At 40.9% G+C, this 17,020-nt stretch overlaps 1 protein-coding gene across 1 annotated transcript; it reads left to right on the forward strand.

Annotated features, from left to right (window-relative positions):
• The first annotated feature begins 782 nt into the window (after positions 1-782).
• On the forward strand, positions 783-16,983 carry LOC120446477. The gene is made up of 7 exons (XM_039627479.1): positions 783-832; positions 15,444-15,746; positions 15,841-15,912; positions 15,970-16,059; positions 16,120-16,197; positions 16,263-16,406; positions 16,467-16,983. The coding sequence occupies exons 1-7, from the start codon at positions 797-799 to the stop codon at positions 16,830-16,832; spliced, it is 1,089 nt and encodes a 362-aa protein (XP_039483413.1). The 5' UTR covers positions 783-796; the 3' UTR covers positions 16,833-16,983.
• The last annotated feature ends 37 nt before the right edge of the window (positions 16,984-17,020 follow it).

Raw genomic sequence — 17,020 nt, forward strand, 5'->3', positions numbered from 1 at the left:
ATGTTTCACTAATTCAATGCAACGACCAAGTGCTTTAATGCACTGCTCAACGCGAAACCATTTAACATTTCAATGAACAGTGAACTATTCGCCGTTTCTCTCCTCGTTTCTCGTCTCCTTTCGGTTGGCATATCAATTATTTGGCGGCCCAGTATTTTAAAATACATTTCAAAACTCTGCATACGAAATGGGAAAGTGCCCTACGCATTCATTGGGTTGAGCATGTTGGTATTGCTGGAAGGTTCTGGTGCTCTTGGACTTCGGAAAAGATATATCTTTAAAAGTTCAACGCAAGAAAATGGATTACAGTGCAAAGAATCTTTTCAAAAATGTATATCCTTAAATGATTATCATTCCAAAAACACAATGCTTTTAATTAATTCATATTAAATTCATAAATATGTTCAATGTTCCACGACAGAAGAAAGAAAATATGAAATATCTTTACAGGTCAAACCCAACAATATTACCCACAATTGGGAGTCAGATACTTTGGGTTACATACAGGGGATTCATAGGAATTTTAGACCCCAACTCGACTGCTCATTGATTCATTGCGGTGTTTTGGCTTCATAGCTTTTAGTCGATTGAAAAGCAAGAAGCGCCGGGTGGTGGACGGTGAAAGAGGGAAGGGGTAAGGGGAACGGGGGTCTTTGGGGACCTGAAACCCGGGGAACCGACCTGGACTGAGACAAATTTCAATTCCACACCGCGTGAGTGTGCGTTATAAATTGCGTATGCAGGCCCACTTGGTCAGTTTGTGAATACAAATCTACGCGCTTTACATAAACAAGCGATGAGGGGCATGGGCACCCACCCCTCTGGATTTATGGTAAATGAGCTGAATGTGTAATCGATTCTAAGCCAGGTTGTCCAAAGTTTTTGTGGGCCCTTTGTAATTTTTTTATTTTAGTGGAGCTATTCTGGCGAACCATAATCAAGATTCAATTCAATGCAATTGCAGGGCCATAAAACACGGTCACCAAATTGCATTTTAGGCAAGGAATTGCGTATGCAAAGCGTCAGCTAAACCTTGATGGTAAATAAAGCGAACAAACGAATGAACGAAATTGAATTGAATCGAATTGAATTGAATTGCATTGAGCTGCGTTTCGAATTGGATTTGGTCCGGTCAAAACGATTGGGAACATGACAGGCCGAATGTATCTGGCCGAGAAGAAAGTTCCGCAGTAATTGTGTTGTGTGCGCTGTGCTAATTGTCTGAATTGATTAAGCCGATTGTCACAAATTGTCATATGATCCAATTGGAATATGAAATGAATAGTTAATGCTTTAATGGGATCGTCATTATAGCGCCGCCGGTCGAGTCAACTTTCGAAAATATGTGGCATTTGGCTAACTCAATTATGTGGCTCCAACTCGTATTAACTTTGCTTCTCGAGGCCCCTCGAGCTTGGGCACTTGTAGGTTTTCACTTTCACAACATGCTCACCAGATACTCCGCACTCGGATACAGATACTCGTACTCATAGATGGCAGAACAGTCTGTCAGTAATAACAACAATTGACAGTTATAGATACAAGCTCAAAATTCTAGAGGTGGTCTCGTGATTTCAAACTAGACCTCTGTCACAGTGCTTAATTGCTAAATTGTAGCAATTACTATTAAATATTTATAAATAGATAGATAATATTTAATTACGATCTTGTAAAGTATTTTCACACCTGAGTGCCATGTTCCTTGCCAACATTTCGTGACAATTTCGTATAATTTCCATCACGGAATCTTCTCCACTGCTAACAATAACTGCAGCTGTCAACCAGTCGAGCGGTTCATTGGCTTCTTGGCTGCATTCGCCACCAATAATAACAACAATAAACAGCGGAATAAAAGTAATGAAAACTCTTAATTGTTGGCTAGTAACTGGCTATCCGAGTATGAGTATTTGCCTTTTTCCGTGTCCATGGGGCAAAAGAATTATGACCGTGCAAGTTATTAATCATTTACGTGTGACGTTGTAAAATATTTTCGAGTCCCTCTCATCTCTCCCCTTTTGGAGCCCGGGGCGTGAAAGTCATAATAATTTACTCAGCATAGACACATAAGTTTTAGCTCTTTAACAAAGCCCAACAAAGAGGCACGGTCAGTTGTATGTACATACATAAAACTCATAAAATACCTCTGGCTTTCAATTCAGCCTCAGCACGTGCTGTGCTGCACGCTATATCCATAAATAACTAATAAATAACTTACTACAAATTACCAAAAATATGTCCATAAATTGTACTCGACACCAATTAAAAGATGTGCCATACCTGGGCGTAAGCTATTTTAATTGGGCTCTGGATAGTTACAGAGGCATGTGCCCTATTTACGTGAGAAGGTACTGGAGAAGTGGAAGTCTTATAAAAATATAATTATTTCTATTTCTGGTAAATATATCATGGTAGCAAAAAAAAAAGCAACGAATATTAAATCCTTTAAGAACTCCCATTATATTGAAAATCATGTCTGGTTGGAATGGTTAAAAATGATTTTTTTGATTAGAGGTAGAAGGGCGTGTTTCCGAAACTATAAAGCATATAGATACTCGATCTAGAAGTATCTGGTAGTCGACAAACTGAACTACAGCATTCTCTCGTCTTTTATTGTATTTTCCATATATCGCTTTCAACCGCTTACAATTTTCATAAATATTTACAATTAAATATGGAAAGTAGCTTATAATCTTGTGTTTATTAGCTTTTTATATGTGCGTTTGGCGTCGTTCTCAAGATAAAGCCATAAAAATCATTTAAGATTTTTGCATAAGTACTACAAATTTCCGGTTAAAGCAATAATCTAGTGAACCTTTGTAAGCCAACAGGTGGCAATCAAAGCACTTGCATTCCCCATATGACAAATGACCGATCGGGGTGTAGACTTTTACCCATTAGCCCCCGACTTCAGAACGATCCACGAGCTACCGTTGCAGCTGCTTCTGGGTAAGTATCTGAATTCGTATCTAAGCAGCGTCGAGGCAATTAGAATAAATTAAAGAAACAGCTTTTGATACAGGTGATCTGTGGGGGGAGAAGGGGGGGGTGGCGAAAAGGTGCCACAGATCACAAAATGTAAATGAAAGAAACACCGAAAAGCCACGAGATACAGATACCAGATACATTGAGCACAAAATCTGAATTCGAACCGTTTGAATCCAAATTGAGGTTTAATTTTCTTTGTTGGCCGAAGGAAATAGAAACAGAAACAGAAACAAAACCCGTTCTGATTTTGAGATCAGCTCGGTTTTTGGTTCCCCGCCGAATCGATTTCCCCTTCTATTAGTTGTCTTTTATAGCGGTCCGCTTTCGTTGGTCACTTTTGTTGACTTAATTTATTGACATTAGTATTTCTTTTTCCATTTCGTTGTGTATTTTTGATTTCTGTTTTATTTTATTCGATTATAGCTCTTGATTTGCCTTTTATGTAAAAATATTTCTGTGTGTCCATGCATTCTTGACACAAACACCTGAAACCGATTGGTGTCCATGTCTAAAACTAAACCGGTTGGCATTTTAGTTCGATTCGCTTTCCTAACAGCTGTTCGACGTTCGAAGAGCAGATACCTAGATACCAGCTAAGATAAGTCTAATGAGATTATGGCTTACAGATATGATGTGGCTTTAGTCATGGACCACTGATAGATATAGGATATGAATTGAATACGATAGAGATGCGCACGATACTCGTATAATTTTCCCCAGAGTAATTTATTTTATGGGATTCATAAAATAGCACAATTCTTTGATGAAAGCTATCGAATACCCCATTTTCCTCACCTGATGGCATGTTTTACCAACCACAAAAAGTTCGTTTTTGTGTCGTTTTAGTGGCGCTCTATAAATACGCGCAGACATAAAACTTTGGGACTTGACTATAAATGTTTTTAGTGTTTATGAAATGGAAACAACATTTTAAGGTGTGGGGTATATACTGGGGTCCAGTATATTTTATACCCCTGTTTATGGAGCTTAATTAATGGAAACTATTATCTTAAGAATTTTATGGTATTTATAAGGTATTTTTATGAGACTTTTTATATAAAAACTCAGTAGATGAAAATATTGCTAATTGGGTCTTCGTGTATTGATTTATACATCTTTACTATTGGTCAAAAACACAAATATTTTAAAAATGTTATAAGCCTTGCGTCTCACCATCATATCCGAAAAAATTAGAAGTATTTATAGTAAAAGAATGCATGAAAATCACCACTCACGCACAACACCCACACGATGGCTTTAATAGTTGAGGGAAATTAAAAGTGAAACACGAAAATGTCAAATTTATTTATATTATAAACTTTACTCACCTCTGGAATTCTTTGCGGCCTCAAAATGAGGAAACGGCCAAAAACGATTCTTGTCTAAGAACTTTTCATCTTTGTCTCGCTGTTCTGCTTGTAGTTATTATTGGTTGAAATTATTTTGGTTGAGTATTTATTAGACAAGATTAGTTGCTGTTATTTTGTTGTATTTAAATGTTTTTTGTGTTATTTTAGCTTGATTTTAGTTTATTTGCTAGCGATTTTGATTGTCACCGGAGGGATTTGCACACTGTTTGCTAGAAAAATCTCGTGAAAAATGTGGCTGCTCTCGGCTTCTTGGGATGACATAATTTGGCAGCAATTTGCTATGAATTTGTCAGTATGGCTACCGTTTAGAGCCAAAATACTTATGTGATTTCCTGAGCGATTTATTCGTTTTCAAGTTCAGTTGGCAATTTCGAGTAGTAAACACTGCCCTTCTGGGTTCATTTCTGCCAGGAGGATCTGCGGCGACTGACTGACATGTCGCCAACTGTCCGGGCACGAAGTCTTTCCCCATCAGGACTCTTTTCCCAAGGACTCGTTCAAGTTCCGCATGCAATATAGTTTTATTCGCTCAGAGTCCTGGCGCAAATACGATGACGAGTACTTCGGACAGTCTGCGATGGTATGTTTCTACACTACCATAGAATTCGTGGGGCGGTTTCGACGCCTGCGCATTGTGTGAAGGAGCCCAGCAGTTTGCCAACATTTATTTGCATTTGCAATACGGGAAAATTTCCGCATATCATGTTAATCGCCCAGTTACACGCAATTGTTTTACCCTCGCTCACCGAAAGTATGTCGCATTTATATTTCCTTTGGCGCTGCGTCGCCACTGTCGTTTCCTCTATTTAACAGTTGTTTTCGGCAACACTGGCTCTACTCCTTGGCCATCGTATCCTTTAGGGCCACAAAAAGCACAGCTACTGGCTGAAATTACCTTATTGCCTGTAATTAATTTTTGGGCCTGGCATACATTTGGGGGCCGTCGAAAACGCATTTGAATTTATTTCGTTTGTCGCACATTTTGTTTTGCATATTTTGGCATTTACTTCCCTTTCCGGTAAATTTCCGAAGGCATTGGCAGGAGTTGTTGACCCTGTCCCTGTGGAAACAGGCTGATGTGGTTGGCCTGAAAGTAGGCAATGATTTTGGCTGCCAATATGAATTTATGCAAATCAATTTGAAATGGCGAGGATACGTAATTGAATGGAATACAGTATTCGAAGTTACTACGATTCATGATAAGTAAAAGCGCGCGCTATTCAAATAAATCATTTCTGTGACACATGCCAACGATAATTGGTTTAATAGCATGAAGTTATTTATATACAAGAAGTTGTAGAGGTAAGTAAAGTTTTTAAAGAGTCAAGACTGGCAATTAGGAAAAGGTTAAAGAAATACCTTACAAGAAGGTATGAACTATACCAACTAATAGTTTTAAGGGTGGCATATCTTTTAGGGACTTCAGACCCTAACAAAACGAAATCCTTCCATGAATCATGGCTAAATGAAATATGAGGACCGCCCCAGCCAAGTTTAGATTACATTTCCCGACATTCTGACTGTTAAATTGTTGTAATTAGTTTAATTAAAGGCAGAGGCCAGTGTTACTGCTCCATAAAGAGAGCAGAGAGCCAAATGCCGGTCATTAACGGTGGCTAAGTAAGAGAGATGATGCCGAGTGGGCCATGATTAGCATAATTTGCGTTGACCTTTCGTGCGGGCGTGCCGAATGTGGCCAAAAATTTGGGTCAGCTCCTATGGCTCTTATTCCCCTTACGTGTGGTCCTTGGGGAAATTACGAAGAAAGTGTTGGGTGATTTCTTGTTCAACTTGCAGGATTTCTAACTTATGCTGACAGGGCATGTCCTGTGTAGGATGACGTTTGGTTTTTCACCACTTAATGTACACATTTTTGTGGGTTTTCCGCTTCGTTTTGTTTGGCTTCGCTGCGTTTCAATTATCGATGGACTGCTTTGTAGTCTCTCTTCAATTTCGGTTCCAACTCCCCATTGAAGCATTAAACGCCTGCGACTGCAACTCCCAACTATAGCATTTCGTTTTTTTTTATTCCATGTCCCAAATTAATTAAGCAGAAGGATAAGATACCCGCCATGACAGCAAGGACCTGGGCGTGTATGTGTTTGTAATGCCGAGTACTCCAACTGTTGACTCCCAACGCATCATTTAATTACGTTAATTGGCAGCGGGTGGCGGATGGTGGGTCAGTGGGTGGTTTCGGTGGTTCCGGTGGTTTGGGGCTGGCTAGCTGGTGGCAGCGACGGTGACGGTGACGTTGTCGCCCACCAGAGTTCAGCTGAATATGAATATGAAATTACAGGCGCGAAGTTGACCCACATGTGCATGAAAGCAGCGTGTATTTATTTAACTCGTGTGTGCAAGACCTTCCCATCAATTATGTAAATATTATGCAAAGTCAAAGGTGTAAATACATAAAAGTGAAATATTTTAAAACCTTCCCCGTTAAAGATGGCTAACACGAGGACACCATTTTGCGAATTCAGCATCCCTTTGATTTTTCGATTGCGTTTGCGCAGGATACCTTGCATTCCACCCTCTGGACCAGAAGCATCCCCGAAATATACAGAAATCACATCATTGGAAGCCCAACCAAAGGCGACCATTAAATGCGCCGACTTATGACCAAAGGCAACCCAGTGAGACATCTACGAATTCCTTTGACACACACAGAATTCAACAAGGCGCAGACAATAAGTTGTGGCCCCCACAGCCCCACAGTCACCACCACCACCCACCGAAGCCCCACCAAAATCGCCCCCGAACCGACTGAACCACCCCCTCACCAACGAAAGTTGAGCTAAACATTTCTAATTTATTGATGTTTCCGTCGCCGGGAAAGTTCTTGTCCAACTGCCAAATGTCTTTCGCTCTATTCGTGTTGCTGCCTTTTCTTTTCTTTTGCTGTTGCTGCTGCTGCTGTTTGACGGTAAAGGCAACACAAATTTATGATGATTAAGAAAAATCACAAAATACTTAGGCAATCTATAGATAGTACGATATATGGCCCTGTCTATGGGCAACGCATGCATGTTGCCTGAATCTCTGAATCTCTGAATCTCTGTCGCCCATTTTCACTCTCATTCTCATAATTTGTTTGTTGTTTCAAAAATAGACAACGAGATAAAAACGACAAAAAAAAAAAGAAAGAAAAATACGGATTTGTGCATGCGGTGTGTGGGCGGTATTTGAATGGCGTCCATACTCCTGGATCCGCCCTCGCTGGGATCCATCAATTACACGGCGAACAGCTGAACGTGTAATCAGGCATGGCAGGGTTAAGATTTAGTACCAGAACTACTTGGTTATCCAACGGCATTGAAGTTAAGACAAAGACTTCTGCGATGATTCAGCTGCAATTAAGTTAATATGCCTTGGTGGAAACTCAAAGTATTTTTTTTTTAATACGTTTTTTCTTTTTGCAACCTTCACATTCCGTTATCCAATTCCCCTTGAGGAAAGTTGTTGGCAAACCAAAGCAGCAACAAAAATTTGTCATTAAAAATGTCAACTGATTTATGTGAATACTGTGGGCCAGCGTTTATGGTTCAAGTGTGCGTGAGTTTCCTTAAATATGTTATATTCCACAGCTTTGCCCATTTCCTAATGACCGATGTGAGTGAGAAAACCTATTAAAAGATTTTAGCAACTGACTGAATCAATAAATAGCTGAATGAACTGAAATCGAATAAAATTCGAAGGCGACAAACAAAAGGCAGCAAGCAGTATTTCAATTTTTTTCCAGACCGTAAAGTGGGTTTATGGGTAGAAAAAACACAAACACAGCAAATGAGTGTAGATAAACTTTAACTACCCTAGACCCAAATGCGGCACGAGTAAGTGAAACAAAGCAGGGCAAAATCAACACTCCGAACCGGGCTCGAACCGCCAAATGAAGTTGCCAAAGCACCCAGCCACTCAATTTAACTGGCAAACAGATGTCAAAAAATTCCCTCGCACCGCAACGGCATCTTATTTCGATTTGTGTTAGCCATTTGGCCTTAAAAAATACATTTCTTATTCAAATTTGTAGTTTTATTTAATAGATAAGCATTGGCAATTAAAGTTTCACCTCTCATACTTTATTGTTTTATTTAATTATATTGTCAATCAAACCCTAAAATCCATTAAAATTAATATTTCTAAGAAAGTTCTTAATTTGTATCTAATAATCGCCATTCTAAAAATGGGAGCAGTTTTTTTTACTATAAATGGATTAACAAGCTGATTCCATCTACCATTTCGATTGATAAAGCTATGAAAGTAGATTTGTCCATGTCATGACTACGATACTCAGTCAAATTGCATGCCAACCGATTTTTATTTAAACGATCCGACTAGTTACCACTTTTACTCCTCCCCCAAAAAAGGACCGAGCCCGAGCCCAAAATGTTGACATAGTTTTATCCCTAACCCTCCTCCCCAAAGGAACAAAAACTTACTGGGTACCTAATTTCAAACAGAGTTTTTCAGTTATAGTGGGCTGAATAGAAGCCGCCCCTAATCGTGGGTCGCTTTCGCCTCGCTTTGCATGTTCAGCGTGCATATTGGCCAGGACTTTGCAGCAAGGATATACGTATGAATGTATATTTGTGTGTGTATGGTAGTAACACAGAAACAACGTCGACTGCCAGTTGTCAACGCATATCCATTTTGGGCTGCAGAACAACCTCCAACCTTTGAAGGACCCCCTTTGGTGGACCCCCCAACTCCTGTTGTTTGGCCTGGCCAAATAGCAACAAACGAAGCCTGTTAAGTGTCCCCTCTTTTTGGTTTTCCCGGCCCGGCCGGCACTCCGATCCCTCTGGTTTTTCCAACTGCACCACACACATCCACCCCCCATGAGTCCTCGGGCATACACAAATTTTCAACATTTTCGCTAATATTACCGCTGCCGTTCATTTTAATGTGAGATCCATTTGTTTACTTTGCTGGTGTGTCGGCAAGTTGCTTCTATGCGGGTCAGTTGGTTTCCTGTCCACTCTGGGTTATTATGGCTGGTCCTCGGGGCATGTGGCTTGCTTTGGGTGGTGCCTGGTGGTAGTGGTGGTGCCCGGTTGTGGTGGCCATCCCTTTATGTTGCGGCGCTTATCGGCTGTTTGCGGTTTTGTTTTTTGTTGATTTAGTGGGGCAGCCTGTTGAACTTTTCGCTCCAGTGCGGCGACACTAGACAGGACACACCCAATACCAATACCCAGTGGGGCGGTTCCACTTTGGCTCTTCTCCATTAAGTTTACCCAATTCATTCCATATCTGCATACGACAACCCCATTTAGTTTTTATTTAATATTACTGTTTTTAAGAATGTATTCATTAAATGCTTTGTACATATCTTTAGGAAGGAATTATAAATACCGAGGAATCATAATTTTCACTTTATTACCTAAATAAAAAAAAAGCAACTAATCGGTCATTGACACAAAATACACATGCAAATGTTTATTTTTCTAAATATTTAGCGAGATATATTTAAATATTCAATTTATTACACATTTGCGTTGAAGTGGCGCCACCTGTACGACATATAAATGAGCTTTGGTACAGCGACATCCAGCTGTTGACTCAATGCAGTCACAGATGGCGCTAGTAAAGGCTGTCGTGTATAAAATATAAGTCTAATGTATAATATAAGTAAGTTATAAGAGCCTTGAAGTAACCCGAATTTTTTTTTACCAATTTGGGGAACCGCGGAAATAGGATCGTTTCCAACGCAAAGTGGAATTTCAGTCAATATAAAATAAGCACCTTCAAAAGTAATGTAAGCAAATTTGTGGTTAAAGCCACATATTTCATTCAATTTGATAACAGTTACGAAAATGGCCACGCAATTTGAAAATTGGGATAAAGAATTACAAGTAAAGGTCAGCGTTGTTGATACGTTGTTGATATAAGTAATTCAATAGCTTTTTATTGTTCAAGTTTTTCATTCGTTACCATATTTATTATCAATTAAACGCAAGTGGTAGATGGAACACTGTGACGTAACAAGGAAAACCTAACCGGATTTTCCGGCGATAGACTCCTCTATGAACCTTCCCCTGGCAAGTGGATTTTTAAATATCGCCGATGGAAAACTGGATGGCTTGCCAGATGAACGGAAACGAAACTGATTGGCACATGTGGTGTGCAAAATTTTGAGCTCCACCGACTGTAACGGCACCGCCAACGCCAGAAAGTTGTACAATTATGCAATCGGCGTTGGCCAGTCGTTTGCATGTCCCAGTCAATAGGCGAGCGTGACTGCAGCTGACCGAGTGAAGGAAATCACCTAAATCTACTGCTTATGGCACTCGCCATCTCCGTTGATCCAGATATTTAGCGGCTAATCTGCCCAATACTCGCAATCAAACGGCGTTTGTTTATTTCTGGCATTTATGGACTCATACTTACATATATGTAATCGCAATTGAAACATATTTAGGAAAGCATTGCATATGATTCGGTATATATTAATAATTCATACCACATTTTCCCATTACTGTAGCATTGACCTACTTGTTTCTTGTAGTTTAATTGAAATCTAATTCTATACTAATAAATGTTTTAGATATGAAAATATTTCAGTGGGCTTCAACATTACACCAACCATCTTATTAAAATTTGTACTATATCATTTATCATATTATATAATATTATATCATATTTGGTACATTTCTGACATACTTTTTCATTTTATTGGCAAATGATATTGGAGAAATGATATCCAAAGCACGCTTATGTTTACTTTTTCACTGCGCTGGGTCAGTGAACTCGAAGTGAACCAGTTTGGCCGCCTGCATTTCCGCAAGTCTTTTCTGTCCAAGTGACCCAAGGCGCCAGTGCGTCTCATTATGCGATCGATGAATTGAAACGGCGATCAAATTAATAGCCATTCGACTGCTTATGTATGCAAATGACACATCCAAGCGCCGCCGATGGCACTGCGCCATAATAAAGACATAAGTCATGCACTCGCTTTCGTATGGAAATGCGTTGCATGAGAGGTTCGTGCCTTAAGTCTTTTGTTTTGGCCGAAACGGTGTCAACATATTGCAGCTGACCTTCAAGGGAAAAGGAGTATGGGATGGGCTTGTGTAATCCATGATTTGCACTTTACTCGATCGCGATTGTGCGGAAACTGTAGGAAGTGGAAAATCGTTTTCAATTGAGGCACCCAAACTGGCGAACCAAATTCGCCAAATATGGGCAGAAACAAGAGCGATGACAACTCGACATCTCAACATCTCGACTCTAGGCAATGCACACGCATTTTGTCAGAGCAGCTCGTCCAGCTTCCTTGGCGGCATTTGCTTAGTTTTCGGTTGACAAGCAGGAAGCCGATCCCAATCGGAAGTAAGGGGAGCACAATAAAAAAAGGTGTCAGTTCATTGGCATGTGTGCGATTGGCAAGTGTGATTGCCTGGCCGATGTGACAGTGTGGGCGGCAGACACGCCCCATCCACTTCTTGGGGGGCTGACAGAGTTACATATGTGGCCACCACCCACTCCCACTTGCAATCTCCAAACGGGTCGACAATCTGCGATCGCTTTGGCAATCGTTTTGGCAATGCAAATCAGCCAACGCAGCGCCGTCAGAGATAGGAAATGCATGCCAAATGTTGCTCCAATTTTCATGCCGGAACCAATTACAGATGGCGGACACAGAGAAAAAATCCCTTCAAACCTTAAACAATATCCAGTAAATTTAAAGAAATCGTACAGAAAATGTTATAAATTTTATCCTAGGAAATATTGAATATTAATGTAGAAAATTAACTCTAATAAAATCTTAGAGGACCAACTTGTTTTCTTTCTGTGCAACGACAAGCACACCCTTATAGCTTTATACTAGAGCTGCGCATATATTGACCGATTACCGCCGACGATAAGATGAATAATCATGAAAGGCATAAATAAATAAATAAAACGCCACATCACGCTGCTCGCCACACGGAGTGGGGGAAAGTAAAAGTGGTTCAACACCGTCTGGAGTTTTGTAGTTTGCTGTTTGCAGTTTGGAGTTTGGCGTTTGCAGTTTGGATCACAGAGCATGGAGTTCGCAGTGGCGATGAGGAGGCGGAGGACATGGTCTAAGCCGAACGCATGGCCATGGGCAAGTTGTTACGCATTTCAGTCCAGTTTTGTGACTCCACTTCCTGAAAGGGGACACACTGGCGGCCGCTCTATGTGTATCTCAAACTGATGAATATTAATATGATTTCATTTTGGCTGCTGGTGTGTGAATCATGTTTGCCACTTCCTTGTACGGAGGGTGGAACTAGCTGTCAATGGCGGAAAATGATGGCCAGCTATTAAGGGAGAAAGGCTGCGGTGAAAGTTCTGCCAAGTGGTTGGTTCTCTGGCAACATACACACACATGCATACATACATTCGATGGTAAATATTTATATTTATAGATCCAGAGACGTTATGCAACTGATTACTTCCCACTAAGTGAAACGGAACCAGACCAGGTACAGGCACGCACCTGGAACTCCATATGCTGGCCAACAGGTGGGCTATCCGCTGCTCATTCATTTGAAATTAAATCAACATGCAATTAACTTGCTTTTGGCCAAATGAATCGAACCATTTACAGTGCGGTATTCCGCATGTCTTGCCGTTGCGGATCCCATTGAAAATGTGGCAGGAAATGAATCGGAAAATGAAATGAAATATGTTGGCTATTGTCTTTAAAGTGTTGCCACATTGCTGGATTGCACATGCAAAAATGCAATAGTTTTATGGGGATCTGAGCCATAGACACGTCCACGAGCATTGCCCTTAACCGAGTTGGGCCTCAATGGACAATAAATTACATTAAAAACCATCTAATTAATGCGACACCACTGGGAATATCAAAACGCAGACGTGACGACCTTCGATTTCTGGTCGATTGAACAATAAGAATTCCCAAAAATACAAAACTACAATAATCACAAAAACCCGAAGACAAACGCAATAGGCTCGGACTTGATTTTTTCTTTGGTTTGTTTGTTTCGTTTATTTCACATTGCGTGCTATTAATTTGCATTGCCCAAATGTAGTCGTTGATTTTGAACTTTTTTATTTTTCTTTCCATTATTGAGATTTATAACATTTATGGCCATAAGCTTTCGAGGCGATTACAACATTTGGAGCAGACTGCAGACCAAGTCACGTCTCCAGGTCTCAAAAAATGGCCAAGATAGTGGCTTGTACGGGAAACGAAAAACCAGAGAGGTTTTCATCGAGAGAAAAAGTGGTAAGCCGGCTTAAGCTTTGCGAGCAAAAGCTTCGTCATTGTTTACACACGAAACCGTTATCAAAATTCAAGGTCTGACTTGGCTTTTAACTCTCATTTTCACTGAAGACAGAGAGTCAGAGATTTGGAGAGGTAACCACTCTCATTTCGCCGGCTGCACCTGCGCGTTGTGTATTTAACCGTAGGTGCCCAATCTTCAGCGCGACAGTCGATTCCACGAAAGTGGCCAAAGTGGTGGTTACAACCCATCCCAAGTGGCTCAAAGTGATCAATATATATATTCATAAGAGACCAGCAAATAGTGCATATACCGATAGTGCCTTAACTTAAGCGTTTTACCAGCTGTAATCGGGAGCCATGAGGATCCATCGGCATTTTGTGGTAATTACTCAAATGAAAAGACTAAAGAAGCCAACAAAAATAAAAATGTGCAAAAGTGTCGCGAATTGGAAATTAACATGGAATTGGGGTTGCGGGTGCTAGCTGCAGGCTGCACAAGTGGAACTAATGGTGTACTTACCCAAAGGTGGCAATTATTTCATATAATTTGCATAGGCGGCTGAGTTGGTGTGGCAAGAAATTTAAGGGATGTACGCTTCAGTGCTTTTTTCTAAGACAATTTTGAAACCTTGGGCGTGCAAGGTGAATTGCAATTTGGTTATATCTTTGTAAATTGTGAAGTAATCATGTAGTTTATTTATTTTCAATTAAGAAAAAGATGTAATAATAGTTAGATGTTTTGAATGAATGAATAGAGATAGGTAGTTAAACATTCAAATTACCAAAATAGGGGACGGATTAATTTCATATATATTTCCTATATTTTTTTTTGTATTTTATATGCATTTATAAAAAGACGCTATTAGCTTTTCAAAAAACTAAAGGAATGTTAAACCAAGTAAGAGAAACACTTTCTTCCTGTCGGTCTGCATTTGTCAACAGCACGATCCATGCATTTTTCATTAGTCTTCAGGTGCCCCATGACTTTCCGGCGATTCCCTTCCGACTTGCGCCGCATTGTCAACAATTAAAATCGCGATCGTTTCATTAGCGACCAGGGGGTATATATAAGATATATAGATATATATATGTATATACATATATACGTATCCGTGGGGTGCAGTGCGGAGTCGCAAACTCTTTTCCCTCACGACCGATGATCCAACTGCAGGCGAAACCAGTCTGCGTAGCTTTCACTGCCCACCCAAAAGTGAGGAAGCTGACACGATCGATCTGCTACAATTAGCACTATCCGATGAGATAATTTTTGCTGGCGCTAATTTCCATTTCATAATCGGGCCGGGTCTCGTTGACATTTATGCGCAAATTGATTGGGATTGGGCTATGGTTGTGGGCTTTTGAAATTGTACCCACAAATCGGGCTAATTTTGCGAAATCACGAAGGCGTTCCTCTGACCTTGTTGGATTCTCCAAATGCAGAGATGGCTTGCGTCATTTGGCCAACAGTTCCATATTTAACCGAATAATACCAAAACCTATTTACATAATAAAACAAATTGACCAAATAAAGAGGGCCCGGACCCGAAAAGTCTTTGGCCCGGCCTGATTTGTCATCATCTAGCCCTCTTGACCCAGGTCAGGCATTGTATGAAATTATAAACAACTGGCGTTATGCAACATTTCTCTGTCGGTCGCCCGAAAAAACAATGCCAGACTGTGACCCACTTAAAACTTGTTTTCAGTCACTCACCTTTCTTTGGAGAATATGGAATTCATTAACATGATCGTTGCGAATTCAATTCAAACAAGCTTTCTTCATGCCAAAGTTCGTTGTCTCAGTCTTTTGATTTGTATCTATCAAATGTTCAAGTGTACACTACAAGCATACACTTCCTGGCTCATTTCAGTTGGGTCTGCTCGGTGTGCTCTGTTTGGCCATCGGAGGCAGTCAATCCAAGGCTGTGGTGGATCAGCAGCCTGCCGCTTCCCAGGTGGACAGCAAAAGTGTTGCCCAGCAGAGGATCGATCTGGGATTGGGTCTGGGCGATGCCCTTATCCACGACCATCACGAGCACATAATCGAACATCACGAACACCATCACGAGCACCACGACCCCGGGTACTGGAAGAAGAAGGTCACCTGGAAGGAGGGATGGAAGAAAATTTGGAATCCGGCTAAGAAACAAATCTGGAATCCTTCATGGAAGAAGGTGAGGAGATTAGTCTATAATAAAATGAATCTTCTAATGTACTATGAGACTTATTTTTTTATAAATGAATACCCTTATCTTAAATCTATCACAGATCTGGAAGCCACATTGGGTGAAGGTGCCCGGCTGGAAGGAAATACAGGTTCCCGCCTGGAAGCAAATTTGGGTATGTTCTATAGTTAATTCTCAATGGAAGGGTACTTAAGTATATGATTTATCTTAGGTTCCTCACTGGAAAGAGATTTTAGTGCCAGCCTGGAAGGATATTCAAGTTCCCGATTACAAGCAGATTTGGACACCAGAACTAGTCAAGGTAAAATAAAATCTACATTTCCTCTAAGCGGATGTCGCTAAGAATCCTTTTAATTTCTAGGTTGGCATTCCCGGTGAGAAGTACTTGGGCAAGGATCACGAAGGTTGGGAGTACACCAGTCACGATCTGTGGAAGAAGGTTTGTTATAAGATACATTTGAAGTATAAGAATGCCCTTTAATCACTTAAATCCGGAATTTTTAGAAAGTGGTCTGGAAGTCGCACTGGAAGAAGATCTGGAAGCCGGCCAAGAAGCAAATCTGGGTGCCTGAGAAGAAATTGGAGTGGAAGGAGGCATGGAAGCAGTACTGGAAGCCGGCGAAGAAGGAAATCTGGACCGATAAATTGGTATGTTTATCACTCTAATTTAAAATGAAATCCTAAACTAAATATTCCAACTCTGTGCAGGAATGGAAGGAGGCATGGAAGCAGATTTGGGTGCCCGGCTGGAAGGAGATCTGGGTGCCTGGATGGAAAAAGATCTGGAAGCCAGTGGTCATTTCGGAGTGGTTCCCCTCGCCCGATCACCACGATCATCATCATGGGCACGGTTTTGATTGGGATCGCAAGGACACAGGTGTCACGGCCACCAAGTCGGCCGATGGCAAAGATAAGGTGGTGTGGAAACGAGATGACACCAATGCCGCCGGCAAGCCAACATTGCTGCAGCCAGTGGCCAGCGCCGACTTCCAGGCCAAGTCTCTGGAGGCAGCCAAATCCGCTGTTGCAGTGCCCGCCGCCACCTCGCAGTCATTCAAGTTTCCCGGCGCGTAGGAGGTCATTGCATCAACTAAACGGTTGCATCACAACGCCCGGTTCCAAGCTCCTTGTAAATAGTCGTAAACCAGTCGCTAGCTCATAAGGCCATCCATTTCCACTTCCATTTGCCTTGGCGCCACTTTAAATTATCTCTAGACTTTAATTACCAGTTATTATACAAAATAAAACAAAATAATAAACAA

This window comes from Drosophila santomea, chromosome 2R (genome assembly GCF_016746245.2).
Source record: "Drosophila santomea strain STO CAGO 1482 chromosome 2R, Prin_Dsan_1.1, whole genome shotgun sequence".
Taxonomy (NCBI): Eukaryota; Metazoa; Arthropoda; class Insecta; order Diptera; family Drosophilidae; genus Drosophila; species Drosophila santomea.